General features: G+C 47.4%; 1 protein-coding gene across 1 annotated transcript; it reads left to right on the top strand.

Moving 5' to 3' along the window:
* Positions 1-12152: 12152 nt before the first annotated feature.
* FZD1 (frizzled class receptor 1) lies at positions 12153-15527 on the top strand. The gene has a single exon (XM_009466638.2). The coding sequence runs from the start codon at positions 12264-12266 to the stop codon at positions 14061-14063; it is 1800 nt and encodes a 599-aa protein (XP_009464913.2). The 5' UTR covers positions 12153-12263; the 3' UTR covers positions 14064-15527.
* Positions 15528-17702: the final 2175 nt, after the last annotated feature.

Raw genomic sequence — 17702 nt, 5'->3', positions numbered from 1 at the left:
CCTACAGTTGAGTTGTCATGTTGGTGATCATCATCACTGACCATCTGCCTCTGGTCAAATTTCTTTTATTGAGCCCTTTTTTAATTTATTCCTGGAGGATTTGCTGCACAGTATGACAAACACCCATCTGTCAGTGGCATGTTCTCAACTTCATTGGTTAGGCTTGTTGAGAAGCAGTTAGGACTCTTTACCCCCTATCCACAACATAAAAGGGATAGACTTAGTGTCTCCCTCCTCTTGCACCATTTAATCTTTACCAAGGGCTGCTGCTTCTCCCATGAAGAGACCTGCTCTATAGTGTGAGTTGTGGCACTGGGAGATCCAGTCACAGTAGATGTATCGCAGCTGATCTGGCTTGTAAATTAAGTCCGTATGCCCAGTCCGGAGTTTCTCAGTGGCGGGCAGCCATCCCCTCACAGCAGCAGGGGAGTACGGCCCATTCAAAAACAGGGGTCTGCAGCCCACACTGGTAGAGATGGCAAGACTGCTATGCACTACTGTCCTTGGGGTTCCCCTTCCTATTAACTGATAATGTGTGAGCTGCTTACACGGTCCGATGTCTATTTAAATTGCTATTGACAATGGCATGCTGACAGAGACATTTATTAGTCAGAGCATAAAAGGGAGGTAGGGAGAAGAAACTGGCGACGAAGCAAGTAAGTAAATAAATAAATATAAACATGCTTAGTCAGAACATTCATCTGTCATATTGATTGCTTTTAAGATAAGAGAATAGATATTAAGAAGCTTGTATGCTACTATGAGAGAATACAGTTTAAGGAGATAGCCTGGTCACAAACTAATACTATAACTTCATATAAATCCATTGTGAATAGTCCTGCCATACATAGCAAGGGGAGGTGATAAATGATTGCCTCAAGTCCTGTTGCCCCTCTTTTCAGGGGACTGAGTCAGCATCAAGGTGACTCAAGGCCTTTTCTTCTCCCAGGTCCCTCGGCCTGATGCATCCCTTTGCAGTACTGGAAGGAATAAAAGAAGAGGGATTTCTCCCCACATTTTTCACCTCAGCGGTTTGTCCAGCTGTGTCTAGATTCTTTTTTTTTCCAGGTCAGAATAACTAATGATTAAATTCATTTTGTGAAGGTGCAGTTCAAGCTGCAGCTTCCTGATTGCTTGATGTCTATCAAAGCTGGGGCTGTTGCTGCCAGGAGCCATCCCCTCCTCTCCCATCTTTCAGGTGATGCCTTCCCTTTCCCCTCTGCTGGCACTAGCATCCCTGCAGCCATGCCAAGAGCTGGAGAAGAGAACTGATGCAACTGGAAGTGTAGTGGATTTTGCTGGTAAGCTTTTAGCTGGGGCAGTGCACCGCTCCACTTCTCCCCACTGCCCCGTGGGTGTTGCTGCACGCAGCAGGAGTGGGAGAAATGGCCGGGAGTGGGAAGAAGTGTGGGACCATCTCCCTCAGGGGGCTTAAAACAATCGTGATGCACAGCCCTCCGAAGCTTTCCAGGGAGGAAAAATAGGCCTCAGGAAAAAGAAATGTGTGTGCCAGCTTTAGGTTAAATTCCCTTTTCTATCACAGACTTCCTACCTGACTTTGAACAGGTCATTTTAATCTCTTTCTGCCTTAGATTTCCCTTTCCAAAACGAAGACAGAGCAGTACTTTTATCTTTCAGAAGAAACACATTAGAGATTTTGAGGTGCTGAGGTGCCCAGGTACTCTGGGAATAGGGGCACAGAAAGACTTTTGATAGGTCTGCAAATATTTTTAAAGTGCTTCTGCCTCAAGCTTCCCTTTTTAATTGCCTTAATTGTAGACAGCATTTGTACTGCACAGCTAAGTTCTTTGTAGCTTAACATTTTGTAAGTATCCATGCTTTTGGCAAATCATTGGTATAACTGAATTCCAGATAATAGAATTCAAGGTATAAAGATGAGATATGTGGCAAAAGATGGAAGGTTTTTTTCAGTCTTTAAAAACATTTTCACTGTGTTTCAAGTTTCAGTAACTTTTAGTGGCGTCACTCAACAACAGAGTGAGCAAGCACTCCATGGTGAAAACACCAGCTGTGGTCTATTTTACATGCAGTTACCTTTCAGTCTGTTGTTCCATAGCATTACTCACTCCATCCGAACCTCAGCCTGATCTGAGATCAGTGCAAGCTCATTGGACCTGACATTGTCATCTTTTTTCCAACAGAGCTAATGTATGGTTTTCTTTGTGACCAGACCCATCACTTACAGGGCTTCAGACTAATAAACTTGCTTTAATACAGAGCAGACAGAGGGGTTGTTTGGACCACAACCATTTTTCCAGAAATGGATGATAATACTGCATCAATACTGTCACTGTGGTCCTCTTCCTAGGCTAAAAAGCTCTGCTCACAGAGCAATATTTGAAATGTTTATCCCTAGAAAAAATATACTTGATGTAGCCATAACAAGTGGTAGAATATGCTTTTTGCCTCAGAATTTGAGATTAAAATGTCTATATTTATAGCTAAACGAGGATACCACTAGAAATAAACATTTACTAAGGTGGTGATATTATTACAAGGGCAGATCTTCATTCAAGAAAAAAAAGTCAATCTTGTATTTACGAAACTCAAATGAGAGATTACAGACTCGTTATTCTGTGATACATCTGTCCAACTCTGGCAGTCTGATTTCAAGGGGCCAACTACCAAAAAGCACAGGCACCAGCACTTTACATATAAGGTTCCTGAAAGATGCTGGGACCAGGGGTATTTGAAGTCATTGGTCTCTGAAACCGCACCTCTACATTTTCTCACCAGCTTCACCACATACTCCTTTTTTGACCTTGGAAACATACTTCATTTCTCCACGTTTAAGTTCCTGCATTTAGAAAATGGGGATTAAGAACATAGATGCAAAGCTGCTTTAAGTTTATTGATATTTGCAGCTTTCAGAGCTCTAATGGGTGGCACCGTACAAAGGCAAAGAGTTCTTTACATTTTACTGAAGTGATTCATTTTTCAGCTGGCCACAATGTTGTACTGCAAATCTTCAATGAGTGCGGACTTGCCAATTTGAAGAAACAACTGATTTAACTAAATGGTTTTTCAAAGACATGTAGAGAAATTGGTGTAACCCCATCACAGAGATAAATTTATATCAGGCTGAGTGCCTCGTATTGATTAAGCTTATGTCAGCAAGGAATCAACTTGCTAATTCCATGAAAGGCACTTTTAAACTGAAATAAGAGTGTCTGCACAGGGGGTTAGTTTTATATTGGCACTTTTTTTCCCAAACAAGACAATCCTTTAAGCCCCATATCCCTAGTGCTGTGCATTTCAAAAGAAAAAAAAAAAAAAGTAAGAGAAGTGGCGTAGTAGGCATGGCAAAACCAATTAGGTTTAAGATATATCCTGTCCTTGGCACTCTGAGTGCTACATTGGCTCAGAATCAGGCTTGCTATGATCCGAAGCATCTTTAAGTCTGCTGCTATTTAACACATTATGGGGGAACACAGTTCCGTCAGTTTTTTAATGGCTCAAACAATGCTGACTGGCTTATCCCAGAGATGTGGGTTCAAGGCTGTGGGTTCACGGCAGCCTAACTTCTACTGCAGATCAACTCCAACTATGAAATCTTTGTATCATGCACCTTGGAAGCCACAAATACATCATTTGTAAGAAGGAGGGAAAAGTGCCTCCCAAAGCAGTTCAGTAAACCCTTTTGCTTGCTGTTGCAGTGGTGCAGACAAAGTTTAGGATGAGCTGCTGCTAGCCCTTCTCTGCCAAAAGGAGGACCCAGACCTCCAACTCTTAATTGTCATCTCATATGCACTTGGAAGGATGTATGTGTAGGCACAGTGCACTGTATTGCCGACTTTTAAGGAAATATTTAAATCAGAGGCTGCATTTTTAAAAAGTCATGATGTATTCAAAGAAGCAGCTATAAAATTGTAAGAACGTATATAAATATAAAAACTCAATGGCTTTGCAGAAATACTAACTTTGTCCAGCTGTCTAGCTATAATAAATGGCAGAGCAACAATGTCCGAAAGAATCGCATCAGCAAAGTGCTTCCTGAATTTTAACAATGATTTCAACGTATTGGTAACAACACATAAGAGCCAGAAGGTAGACATCCCTTCTTTTCCCTTCCCATCCCTTTCTATGCCTTTCTATTCAGTGTTCATATTTTTATGTATATCCTTCCTCATGAATTGAAGAGCTTCCAAAATTGAACAGTAAATGAGAAGTCCTTGTCTTCCTCACTTTCCTGGTATAGTACGTAAGGATGGAATTTCCCTTGCTTTCCAAGGGTGTGATTAGACCTTGCTTCCAATGGTGTGACTGAGAGTCAAAGTGGGAAAAAGAGGTGTTTTCCTCTGAACACACAGAAGTACATAAGCACGCCAGAATCTTCTGGATGTTACAGATTTAGCCAGCCAGCTGTTGCACTAGCTGTGTCTCCTGCATGTGGGCTGATTCCTGCCGAGCAGACTTGAGGCTGAGGGTGTCACTGCAGTGGTATGCTGCTGTCACAGGGCTGTGGCTGCTGAGGCCAGCCATCCCTGACATGACTTGGATCAGTCCAGCGCGAGACTTTGAGATAAGGAAGAAAACCTTGATAGACTCTGTATTTGGCATGTGGCCAGCTGAAGGGAACAGAAGACCTGGGACACTGAGATGATGTGGCTTGTCCTGCTGGTCTTCAGTGCTGGGAACTCCGCAATAGTTTTCTTAATGTCAGCAATACCATATGAAAGAACACAGAATTACAATAACCATCCCTGCAGATGGTAAATGTGTGGCTTTCCACAGATAAGTCCAAATCCGGTAAAAATTACACAATATCTTGTTAGTCACTGTGGAAAACAGAGACGTCACAAAATCCAGAAGCAAAGAGTCCAGATGCGCATTGATGTCCAATAGCTCAATGTTCTGACAGGCATACTAGGGGAGGAGAGGCTTGAACACTTTGCAGTTGGGCTATACGTTGTGATCGCGTATGTGAGCTATACAGAATGACCGCTTGTGACAACAGGGCATGAAACTTCATCATCCTGACATTAACATTCACTACCATGAACTTTGAGATTTTTCTGAAGTGCTTGTTTTTCTCCTCCTTGAAGACTGTGGGATCAGGCTAAGGATGGTTTATCTGGGGCCCACGTGAGCTATCCCATACACTCCTAGAAGTGCCACAGTGTCGAGCAGTCGCTGTGCAGCCAGGCTCAGAGAGTAGGGGAAATGCTAACTAGAAAAGTCAGCTGCAGAACTGGGGGAAGGTCTAGAACACTAATCCTGTCTATCCTTAAGACACTTCCTTTCACAAAACCAGCCCAAAGTTTCTGAAAAGAATTTTCTTCAAAATACAGCTGACCCCTCCTATATGAAGAAGAATGTATTTAGAAGAAAAGAAGTGCTTATGAGCAGATCCTAGTGGCACATTCCTTTCAGTCTTGCTGGGTAGTTTGCCTCTGTTTACACTGGTTAAATATTCAAAGCTATCTTTCCAAAGCAAAGCAAAAGCCCAAAAGATTTTTTCTACAGTGAAAGTTGAGATTGTCCTTTAATAGGTACCAAGCCACATTCCATGGAGAAAAGGCAGATGCAGGCTGAGAATTGCTCCCTGCTCTGATCTCATCCTGCTCACTTTCTCAATAACTTTCATGGAAAATACATGCACACCTAAAAGACACAGAAAAACAACTTTCCTCCACTCTATTGCCCCACCTCACACACATACCTTTTCAATTTGTGTATCTTGAAATACTAATGCAGAAAATATGATCTGAATCTCATTTACATCAGTGGAAATGGGGAGTAATTTCACTAAAAGGAATGTACTTAAAGCACGGCAAAAGCAGTGTGAGACCAGAAGAAAAAGCTCATCACGTAATTTCTCCTTGCAACACAGCCTTGTGAAGCTCTGCTCGCTTCCCTTGCATCCATGAAATCAGCAGGTCTGCTCCTGGGAGTAAGGATTGCCGGCTTAGGCCCTTAAATCAGCCTCTCTCTGAAGAACAAGAGAGAGGCTGTGTTTTCAGGCACTGCATGTAACTGTAGAAGAACTCGCTCAAGAAAGGGAAATAAAAAGAGTAAAAATGTTCGCATTCTCTCTGAACAAAATGAACTGTGATCTGCAATTGCCCTTTTAAGAGTTGTGGCTTTTTCTTGTTCTCCGGAAAACTTCTGGCAGCAGCAGCCAGGCTGCAGCCCCTCCGCCTCTCACCCCAGCGCAGAACATGTCAGGGAAGGCAGGCAACATGCGGCTTTAATTTGCAAGGGATCATCTACATTTCTTCTGAAGAGAAAAGAAAACCGAATCAAATCTCCACATACTCAATCTATCTTGAATAAACAGCATTAAGGGAAAAATGCTGTGTGTATTGGGAGGAAGAGACTCTTTGTAGTCTGCTTTAAATGCACATACCGTTTCTCCTCGCGCCTCTTTAAAGCATATAAAATCACTGTAATGGGGGGCTGACTTACACGAGTGCTAGTCAAAGATTGCTCTTTATTCGTAGCCCATGCTACACGGTAGGAGTTTGGGTTACAATAGGTGTCACACAGCAGGAGTAAATTACCACCGACTTCAGTGGCTAGAGCTGCATTTCCATTCTATTTCTCTTATTCCCACAACTCCCAAATACAAATAAAAGTACAATTTTTACCTAAACTGACAATCGCAGACTAATACAGCCAATTAATAAAAGGCACATATAAAGGCATCTGGGATGAATTTGAGGGTAAGATGACCTGGGCCACCCGATGGTAAGTGAATTACTCAGTATCTTGTCAAATGCCTGTTAATAACAGCTGCCTCCGCACCGAGATGACTTTCTGAGCACTTGGCTGTACAGCCTTGAGACCCTTCGCTGCAGTAAGTATTCTGGATGCTGACTGCACCATCACCTAGGGTTCGTGTTCAGCTCCTACTGATTTTCTTTGCCAATCGCTGCATGTGTTTGTTATTTTTGTCAGCACAGGCGTACTTCCAAGAGTCTTCTAGATGTTCCAAGAAATAGTCAATGTGCAAGGTAGGCTTTTAAATTTTAAGGATTTTGTTCTTCTGGCAAGACTAAATCCGTGAGATGCTATGGCCCTGGGGCAGATGGCTATGTCACTGGCATGTTGCAAAGTAAAAAATATCTTACCGTGCAACTGTAAAAGCTGCTTGAGAGTCTTGTCCAGATAATTTCTCTCCAGAATTTTGGTCTGTAGATCTGTGTGTCAACTTCCAGGGTTGAACAACTTAGTTTAAGGAGTTTGTATTACCTGGATTAAGGATTTGATCATCAGAAATATATGGTAGCTTTAATACAGCAATGTAAGGGGGTACCCTATTTCATCTTACAGTTTGAGATGTATGACACTGTAACCACCTCTCCTTCATTTCACTGCATTTACACTGTTCATACCAATTCTTCGGCAAGCATCCTTGTCTGTGCATCACGAGGACTTGTGATGTGTACGGCCAGCACTGAAGAGAGAGATGCCAGAATGAGACCCACCTGAGCTGTGGCCTTGTAATGTCTCATCTGGAACCCCCTAGGTCACTCTGAGAGACTTCACAAATGTAGTACACACATTGCTGCCCATCACAGATTACATACTTGAACCCGTCTCTCTACCAAGCTATCAAAAATCCTTTCTCTCCATCCAGATCTAACACCCCTGCCCCCCCAAACATTAACTGTTCTTATCAGCCAAGATTCATGCTCAACAGGAGACAAAAATCAAACTTGTCACACTGTATTATGATGATCATACTTTTAACCCCTTATCTGACATTTAAATAATGAAATCTTGAATCAGCTAAAAAGCTAATTATCTGAGCATAACTTTTGCTTTCCTTTGGTGGACAAACATACATTTATGTTATCATCTGTGTTTAGATTTTATTCACTTGGGTGGTCACTAGCCTTACTACAAATATAGTTTGTGCTTATATTGCATTCTCTGTATGTAAAATAGGCATGTGAGATAAAGCTGAATAATTTACTCTGGAGAAACAAGTTTTCCTTAAATGCTGTGGAAAGGAAGCATTCACTCTATCCTATTTCTGCCAGCCACTTAGAGGAAAACAAGAAAATACTTCAACTACTTTTTACTTTCTTTCCAAAACTTAAAATTTACACAGTTTCATTTTTTTGGCCAAAGATTTGTGTCGCCCCCGCCCCCTGAGGACAGCAGCATAGTGAGGATGTTACCGGGATATAAACGATATAAGACAACAAAACTCAGTACACTTCCCACGTGCCAGAGTCCTAATTTCCCCTAGTGGCTACTGTAACAAGTAACAACAGCACATTGTTTTGAAATAGAAGTTCTTTTAAGGTATGATTTTAATGTCCAAATTCTGCTTTCTCTTAGAATGGAAGATTGTATTTCCATGGGAAGGGGAAAGAAGAGCGCCTGTGCTTTAAGAAAGACACTATTTCTCTGTGTAAGAACATGATTACCATTGCATTGACCCAAGCAAAGGCGGCATCCAGTCCAGTCTCCTCTCTCCCACCGTCACCCACGGTGAATACCTAAGGAATCATTAAAAGAACAAGGCAGACACACAGTGACAGTCTCTTGTGGATGTGATGTGCAGTACTAGGGTTGTATGAAGAAGTAGTATCTTTTATTAGACCAAGACATACGGGTGGAAAAATTAGACAAACTTTTGGCCATACGAACTTTTCTTCAGGTTAGAAACACCAGCTGCAGGTCTCACGTAAGAACAATTGCTTAACATTTACTAAAATATTTATTAATTAAGCCAGCTCTGAAAGGAAGAAGATGGTAGCTGTAAAATAGAGAGGACGTTAATGATGCTAATGATGCAGAGGATGTTAAGGATGGGAGAAAGAGTGACGTTTATTAGCTAAGCAAAAAGGAGGGACAATTACCTTACAGTCTGTTGATCTGGAGAGAGGTAAGCAGGGGGATGGATGCAGAGGGAAATTATAAACTACTACCAGTACCGAGTCCCCAGTTTTGGGTTTTGGGCAGAGTTAGGAAACCTAGTTCCCATGCTCACTTCTGTGGGACAAGTTCTGTAGTTTCCCTTAAGGATCAGGACTCAAAGATCAGAGGGAGAATGCCCTGCTTTGTGAGAAGCTCTCCCTCACCGACCGCACAGTGTTTTGGTCTATAAAGAGCATCTCTGGGAGTTCATGCTGGTGCCGAGTGGTTGTTTTCAGCAGCAAAACTACCAGAAAGGCAGCAGTGCACAGGATGAAGTATGTTACAGTCCTGAAACTGCAAATGTAAGATCAGAGGATGCTGATGGTTTGATGGCAGGGGGCGTTCATTGCTGTAGTAGCGGATGGGCATCAACACATCTTAACGTTTCTTGCTCAGGCATGGTTCAAACTGATCTGGTGTTTTGGACCACAGAGATTATGCTTCTAATGATGAGTTCTGTGGTTTGGGGTGCTTGAAATGTAGGACAAGTGCTTCTGGGAAGATTCTTTCCACACAGGATTTTCTGTTATGTGAAAAAACATTGAACAGTTAAAACCAGCAAGTCCTAGGAACTTTCCTGAACTTATCGGCTCTCAGCCTTCGTTCTTCCCCCCACAACACCCTATCCATTCCCATTCCCACTTTTTCTTTCTAAGCTGGTCTCACTGATACATCCCTATCTAAGCTCTAAGCAGTTGTTCTCAAGTTCCATTTAGCTTTGGTAGTTACTGCTTCAGAACCAAAAAAATAGCTTGTTAGCCCAGAAATTTGTCTACTTTTCCTTCTACACCAGTTGGTCTGAAAAAAGCTATTACCTACATGTACAAACCTTGTCCTGTATACACTGATCTTTCTTCTAGAACAATCTTCTGGCTTGTTGCACACAGCAACTTAGAACAGCGACTTTTCAGTGTTTTTCAGTTTGAGAAGTGAGTATTTCCTAAATATTTCAAATGCAGACCCCTGTAGATAGAATTTCAGCCACCTGATAATGGACTTAGGCATCTTAATTACCTTTTCTGAATGGTGTGATGCATCCCCAGGTCTGAAGACCACAGGGAGAAAGCCATGGAGGCTTCCTGAGACTAGTTAGAAATTCACTCATTTTCTATGAGAAAGAGCATGTGTAATACTTGTTCCTATCTAAAGATCCAGTGTTCAATTGTTTTAGGATGAATAGGAAAACAATACTGTCATTTAGGGCTGAATATAAATTAGGTTTTGTGCTAGAAAGGAGTTAGTAATTTTAATTACTGATGTAGATCTGAAAAGGAAAATCTGTAGCTTAAAACTGTAAATACAATATGCAAGGAATCAAACTTTTTTCAGCAGAAGATGGAAAAAGATATCATTTGTGCATATCATTTTTGAACTGTGGTGCTCTGAGAAGAGAGTTCTTGACAGAACTCAATGAAATGAGGACATCAGCAATCAACATATTTAAGGTTGTGCAGTTTCTAAACATGATCCCGCTCCTGCAGTCGTTACACAGCATAGATCTTGCTATTAATTAGTTTGAATGTGGGACAGCACTGCTGGGAGAAAGTAAGTGGCCTAAATAGCAGGGTCCAAATTTTATCTGTAGCTATCCAACAAATACGGATGTCTTTTATTAACCCTTGCCACCTCTGACGGCTAGGAATAAATGCTGGGCTTGTCTTACTCCTAATGGATTTTTGCAGCTCATTAGAGTATAAAGTGGACAGGGTGGGAGCATGCTGCAGAGAAGGAAGACAGCTGGCAGGAGAAGTTTCATGCCTGGTTCAGCTCTGAATGGCAGCATTAACCGTCGGACAAATATGAGGACATTCACGTCCACGACGCAGAGGCTCGGTTACTGAATGTTTGGAGAACATGGTAGGATTCTCCTTCTCCTCCTCTCCAGGAGCATAGTTTATTATTCTTATTGAATTCCAGCGAGTGCAGTAAATCCCTCACACTTGTCTCCATCATTTTTCTGGACTATGCATTTCGGAAGGGCCAACAGGACCCCCATTCTGTGCAAGCAACAGAGGCGCAGAAAGAAATGGCCACTGTTGGCGGTCACTGTATGCCCCTTCACCCCTTCCACAGAATACAGGGAACCTAAAAAACCTGACGGGAGCTATTTGCGAGTCACACAGCATTCATCTTGAATTAAGCTGGAATAGCTGCCCACTGGGCAGAGGGAGGAAGGGGAATGGGAAAGCCCTGTTGTGATTATTTTCATATCTCAGGCTGCTGCTGTAGACGTGATAGGAGGAAGACGCACACAAGATACCGGCAATAACTGGGTAGTGAGGTATCTGAAGCGTCTCTGGAGGAAGGCGAGTTTTGGCCACTCGCGCATCACCGGTTGCGTGTGCGAGATGGGAACACCGCGGTCTCTGCCTCCCAACCGCCGCCGCTCCTGCCCGTGCCCGAAGTTACTACAATACCCCTATCTCCCAGATTTCAGTCCTGCAAAGATGCTCCCCGACTGTCTCCGCTCCCCGACTGCCTCCGCTCCCCGCAGCAGACCCCGGACAGCAGCAGTGCCCCCCCCCCCCCGCCCTTCGCTATTTGGCAAATATCGACACCCGCCCCCCGGCCCCCGAGCCCGGCGGGCTGTGAATGGAGCCGGAATCAGCACAGCTGCCTTGCCGCCGGGGGAGACGCCGAGTTTGATGGGCCCCGGACCCCGCCGCCGTGCGCCCTTCAATGGCCCTAACTATCCCCATCACCGGGGAATCCAAAAACACCCCCGGGACAGCCCTGACCGGCACTCCGGCGCTGCAGCCGCCGCCGTCCAGCCCAGCCGCCCCGGCGGGCCCGGCCTCCGCCGCCCCTCCGCGCTGCCGACCGAAAAGGCACGGCCCCCCGGCCACCCCCGCCCCCCCGCCGGCGGGGCCCCCTCCCCTCCCTTCCCCTTCCCCTTCCCCCGCCGCCACCGCCGCCGCCGCCGCCGCCGCCGCCTTTGTGCGCGGCGCGGGGCAGCCCCGCGCCCGCCTGCGCCCGCCCCCGGGTGAGGCGTTGGGAGACGGTCCCTTACGCAGGAAAGTTCGGCGTCGGTTTCAAGGCTCCTCCCTCCCGGTGAAAGGCAGACCGCGGGGCGCCTGGAAACCGGTCGGAGGGAGCGCGGCGCGGCGCGGCGAGGGGCGCGGGCTCGAGGGGCCGGCACAAATGGTCAGGCGGCGGCGGCGGCGGCGGAGGCGGCGGCGGTAGTCGGAGGCGCGGCGGGCGCTGCCGCCGGTGCGGGCAGAGCTGCGCGCCGCGGCCGCGCGAGTGGCGGCCGGGGCTGCCCCGTCCCTGCCCGCCGCTCCCTTCATGAGTCGCAAGTTCGGGCCGGGAGGAGCAGCGGCGGCGGCGGGGCGGCGGGAGCCCGGCTGGGCAGGCGGCACCGACTGAGCATGGCCGAGCGGCGCGGGCCGGCGGCGAGCGGCGGCGGGGAAGTTGGCGGCGGGCGGCGGGCGGGCGGCGGCGGCGGCCGGTGCCCGCGGCTGCCGCTGCCGCCGCCGCCGCCGCTGCTGCTGCTGCTGCTGTGGGCGGCGGCGCTGCCGGCCGGGGGCCAGGCGCCGGCGCCGCAGTACAACGGCGAGCGGGGCATCTCCATCCCGGACCACGGCTACTGCCAGCCCATCTCCATCCCGCTCTGCACCGACATCGCCTACAACCAGACCATCATGCCCAACCTGCTGGGCCACACCAACCAGGAGGACGCGGGGCTGGAGGTGCACCAGTTCTACCCGCTGGTGAAGGTGCAGTGCTCGGCCGAGCTCAAGTTCTTCCTCTGCTCCATGTACGCCCCGGTGTGCACCGTGCTGGAGCAGGCCCTGCCGCCCTGCCGCTCCCTCTGCGAGCGGGCCCGCCAGGGCTGCGAGGCCCTCATGAACAAGTTTGGCTTCCAGTGGCCCGACACGCTGCGCTGCGAGAAGTTCCCGGTGCACGGGGCCGGCGAGCTCTGCGTGGGGCAGAACGCCTCCGAGCGCGGCACCCCCACGCCCGCCCTGCGCCCCGAGAGCTGGACCAGCAACCCCCACCGCGGCGGCCCCGGCGGCGGCCCCGGGGGCTCGGGGCCCGGCGAGCCCCGCGGGCGCTTCTCCTGCCCGCGGGCGCTGAAGGTGCCCTCCTACCTGAACTACCGCTTCCTGGGGGAGAAGGACTGCGGGGCGCCCTGCGAGCCCGGCCGCCTCTACGGGCTCATGTACTTCGGGCCCGAGGAGCTGCGCTTCTCCCGCACCTGGATCGGCATCTGGTCGGTGCTCTGCTGCGCCTCCACTCTCTTCACCGTCCTCACCTACCTGGTGGACATGAAGCGGTTCAGCTACCCCGAGCGGCCCATCATCTTCCTCTCGGGCTGCTACACGGCGGTGGCTGTGGCCTACATCGCCGGCTTCCTCCTGGAGGAGAGGGTGGTCTGCAACGAGCGCTTCGCCGAGGACGGCTCCCGCACCGTGGCGCAGGGCACGAAGCGGGAGGGCTGCACCATCCTCTTCATGATGCTCTACTTCTTCGGCATGGCCAGCTCCATCTGGTGGGTCATCCTCTCCCTCACCTGGTTCCTGGCCGCTGGCATGAAGTGGGGCCATGAGGCCATCGAGGCCAACTCCCAGTACTTCCACCTGGCCGCCTGGGCCGTGCCAGCCATCAAGACCATCACCATCCTGGCCCTGGGGCAGGTGGACGGGGACGTCCTCAGCGGCGTCTGCTTTGTGGGCATCAACAATGTGGACGCCCTGCGGGGCTTCGTGCTGGCCCCCTTGTTCGTCTACCTGTTCATCGGCACCTCCTTCCTGCTGGCCGGCTTCGTGTCCCTCTTCAGGATCCGGACCATCATGAAGCACGACGGCACCAAGACGGAAAAGCTGGAGAAGCTCATGGTGAGGATAGGCATCTTCAGCGTCCTCTACACAGTGCCGGCCACCATCGTCATTGCCTGCTATTTTTACGAGCAAGCTTTTAGGGAACAGTGGGAGAGGAGCTGGGTCACGCAGAGCTGTAAGAGCTACGCCATCCCCTGCCCCAACAACCACAGCAGCCACCACCCGCCCATGAGCCCCGACTTCACCGTCTTCATGATCAAGTATCTCATGACCTTAATCGTGGGCATCACCTCGGGCTTCTGGATCTGGTCTGGGAAAACCCTGAACTCCTGGAGGAAGTTTTACACCAGGCTCACCAACAGCAAGCAGGGCGAGACCACCGTCTGAGACCCCCGCCCACCGGAGGACCAGGGCTCTGCCTTGGGAAGCAGCTCCTTATCCAGCCTGGGCAAACTTTGGGGACGGCGAGTGGCTTGCAGGCGGCGGGGAGCAGAGGACGAGCCGGTGGGGACCCCGGGGCCGGCCGGCTCTGCTCTCCCCGCTCCTCCCGGGCCGTCTCCTGTAGGAACTGAGCGCGCTGTCAGGTTGGGGGAGAGGGATGTAAATAGCCTCTGTAAGATTTTGTAAGTATATTTGTATTTAAATTACAAAAATCTCACTTTTTTTAATTATTTAGGACACTTTTAACCCGTTGGCGGATTTTGCTTCCTCGCTCCCCTCTTTTTTTTTAATTTAAAAAAAAAAAGGTGTTGGATTTTTATTTCGTAGGGCAGGATGGGAAAAACTGCCGTTAGGAGCAACCGAAACAAACCCCTTCCTTCTCCCCCACGCAGGTTTTGCAATGGCCTTGCTTGGAGTTTCAGTTGCGAGAGCAGCAGGGCCCGGCGCGGGGCCGCCGCCGCGGCCGGGGGCGCCTCCTGAGGCGGGCTGGGCCGCGGGCCGGGCCCGGCCTCCCGGCGGTATGTGGCGGCGGAGGTGGGGTTGGGGAGGAGCGCCGCTTCCCGCCCCGGCCCCGGCCCCGTCCGGGGCAGGACGGACCTCCGCCTGGCCCGGTACGGGGAGGACAGACAGCCGCCCGGCCGTGGCGCAGGGACGGCGCTTCCCGTCGCCTCGGCCGGCGGCAGCGGAGCCGAGCCCCGCTGAGCTGGGCGGGACCCGCCAGGCCCTTCTCGGGGGGGGGGGGGGGCAACCTCCAGCCCTGCCCGGCGGTGTGCCCGGCCGTTCTCGGGGGTAAGAGCAGCCTGTCCGCCGTGCCCGGGGCCAGGGGGATCGGCTGCCGCCCTCCAAGTCTCTAAAATTTATTTAAATGCACCACATAGTTGAAGAGGAGTTGGCCTGCGTTGTTGGAGGAGTTGAGGTTTGCACCTGTAGCACGCCCGGTGGCTTAGGCGGTGGATGGGGACACAGATGGCACCGAACTTCCCTCTCGTTGTGTTTTCCTTCGGCGGCGCGGTCGGAGCGGGGGCCGGGGCCCTCCGGGGACAGCCCGGGGGTGCCGCCGCCGCCTGCCCGGTCCCTGCCCCGCCGGGCTGCCGTTGGCTGGGGCTGGCAGGATCAGGAAGTACGGGCTCAGTAAAAAGAGCTTCATCGGAGTAAAACGCGGCATTCACTTTTCTCCCCCCCCCCCCCCCCCCCTTAATTATATCCATAAGCTGGCGCTTCATTTGGGAGACATTGGAGCCATTGCCATTCCCCTGAATTTTAATTCATTGACATTTAATTCATTACACGTTACGAGGGTGTGATGATCTTTGCCCGTAGTAAAAACAACGGAAGGGAAAACACCAAACCAGAATGTTTAAGCACTCTGGTGGGATGTGAGACCTTGAAGAGCTGCTGCTGTCTTCCCCCCCCCCCCCCCCCCCCCTTTTTTTTTTGGTACAGTAGTAACGTTGCATACTGCAAAGATAAGATACGTGCGTGCAGTATATCTACCGCCTTGTATGCTCCTGGGTGTGTGGGATTGTGCTTCTTAATAATAAAAAAAAAGGTTAAAAATGAAATTGTAACTTTCAACAGATGCATTTGAATATTTAGCCCTCTGTACGAAAAACAGCAGAATGCTTCTCTCCAGATTGTATTGTTTTAAACTTTTTTTATATTACAAATGCCTGTATTTAGGTTCATAAACATTATCTATGGCTACCATACCCTGAAATGCAAAATTATTTGAATTTGGTATGCATTTATTTCTGTTCATTATCACAAGATCATCTATATTTATAGAGGAATAGAAATTTATATATATTAAATACCATATTTTTAATTTCTCTGAAATAAATCGAGGTTTTGTACAAAACTATCTTGTCCCTTTACGTATTCCTCTGACTAACTCAAATACTGTGTGAAAGCAGTGTATATACTACAAGATGTGTGGGATTCCTTTTTTCTTTTCTTATGTTGAGTTCACAGTAACAAGCTGGAATTCAGTGTAGGAATTCATTGTGCATTTTGTTTTTTATCTCTGGGCTGGTCTAGATTAATCCTTCAAAAGAAGTAATGTAAACTGTTCAAGATCTCTGACAGGGTATGGTTAGTGGTGTGAAATCCAAGAAGAGATCTGCTATATGGCAGGAGAAGAAAGAAGCTCACCAGTTCTTTTTCTTTTTTTTTTTTTTTTTGGTTAAAGAAAAGGATTCTCTCAACTTAGCCTTTCTTCTCCCTTTCCTATTAAATTAAAAAAAAAAAAGATTTTCTCACTGCTCAAAATGACACTCAGACTATGTTGCAATCTTGTCAGAATATTTTAATGACTAAAACAGTTCTGTTTTCCTGAATTTGGAATGTTTGATAAATCCAGAGTTAAACGATATGTTCATGGAAGCATTTCAGCTTTATGGAAAGTACGCGCATTCTTAAACCTTTCAACACAACACATCCTTTTTTTCTTTTTTTTTTTCCTAATTCATTGTTCAAAGTACCATTCTGTAAGCATGGGTTTGTTAGGAAAGACTGGCTAATTATGAGACGATTTCTGATTTCCAGTGTTATAAGCTAGTAGAGCATTTCATTCTGTAGATCTGGAGGAAGATGTAAATGATTTTTGGCTCCTTTTTTCAAATCGTGATGCATAAACAGCCATAGAGAAGTAAGGGAGGCTTATCAAAATTTCTCTAATGAGGTGAGACAAGAGGGCAGGGTTTTTTTGTTATTTTTAAATTTGTTCTACATAAACGTAGTTCCTGCTTTCTCAAATATTTTGCACGTTTTTCTCAAGTCTTCCCCCCCCCGTTTTTTTTTGGCGGGGGGGATATTTTAGCATTTAAATTTGTACTGGTCAGCACTCAGCTAATGACCTGAAGTACAAGCAATTCAATTTCAGTTGCAGTGGAATTCTTTTTGGTCAGTGTATAATTTACATTTGAGCCGTTTTGACTGATCTGTTTTCTTGCAGCTGAATGTATGTGCTTTATTTATGCATGGGAGAACACATTTATTTGTAATAGAGACCTTGTATTTATGGTAGGGATGGGAGGACCAGTTTTTTAAAAATACTTTTCAAAGATGAGTAATGGAATTGTCATTTCTACATGAAGTAAAATGTTAATATTTGCAGTTCATGATTTGCAGCAGATATGGATCCCCTTCAGTTCTTTGGGATTTTTTTCATAGATTGCAAAGCTGAAGCTCCATGTTCAATCCTGGTTATTTTAATAAATATACTAGAGAGCACAATATGATCATTTAAAAATCATTTAAAAGAGCAACCCCCTGTTTTTTCGTTTGCTAATTTTTGTGAACTTTCACAGGGCAGTAATTTGCAGAGGTCACAGTCCTGACTGAATGCTATGGTGCTGTCTATGACTCGCCTACCTTTTTATACTCTCATTTCTCAACACATTAAGGCATTTGAGACTCTCTATTAATATGATACAAAGGTGTCTTTCGCATGGGTATATTGCAGTCATCACTAATGTTTTACCTCACTGTTAAATCTATCCATTGCTCCAGGGAATTTAGATAGAATTTTTTACAACACAGTCTGTATAAATGGTGTACCATGTTTACCAGAGAAAGTATCCCTCT

Source organism: Nipponia nippon, unplaced genomic scaffold (genome assembly GCF_047370975.1).
Source record: "Nipponia nippon isolate SJK-2023a ecotype South Korea unplaced genomic scaffold, ASM4737097v1 scaffold_1, whole genome shotgun sequence".
NCBI classification, from domain to species: domain Eukaryota; kingdom Metazoa; phylum Chordata; class Aves; order Pelecaniformes; family Threskiornithidae; genus Nipponia; species Nipponia nippon.
The sequence above is the reverse complement of the archived record's forward strand: the minus strand, read 5'-3'. Positions and strand labels throughout refer to the sequence as shown.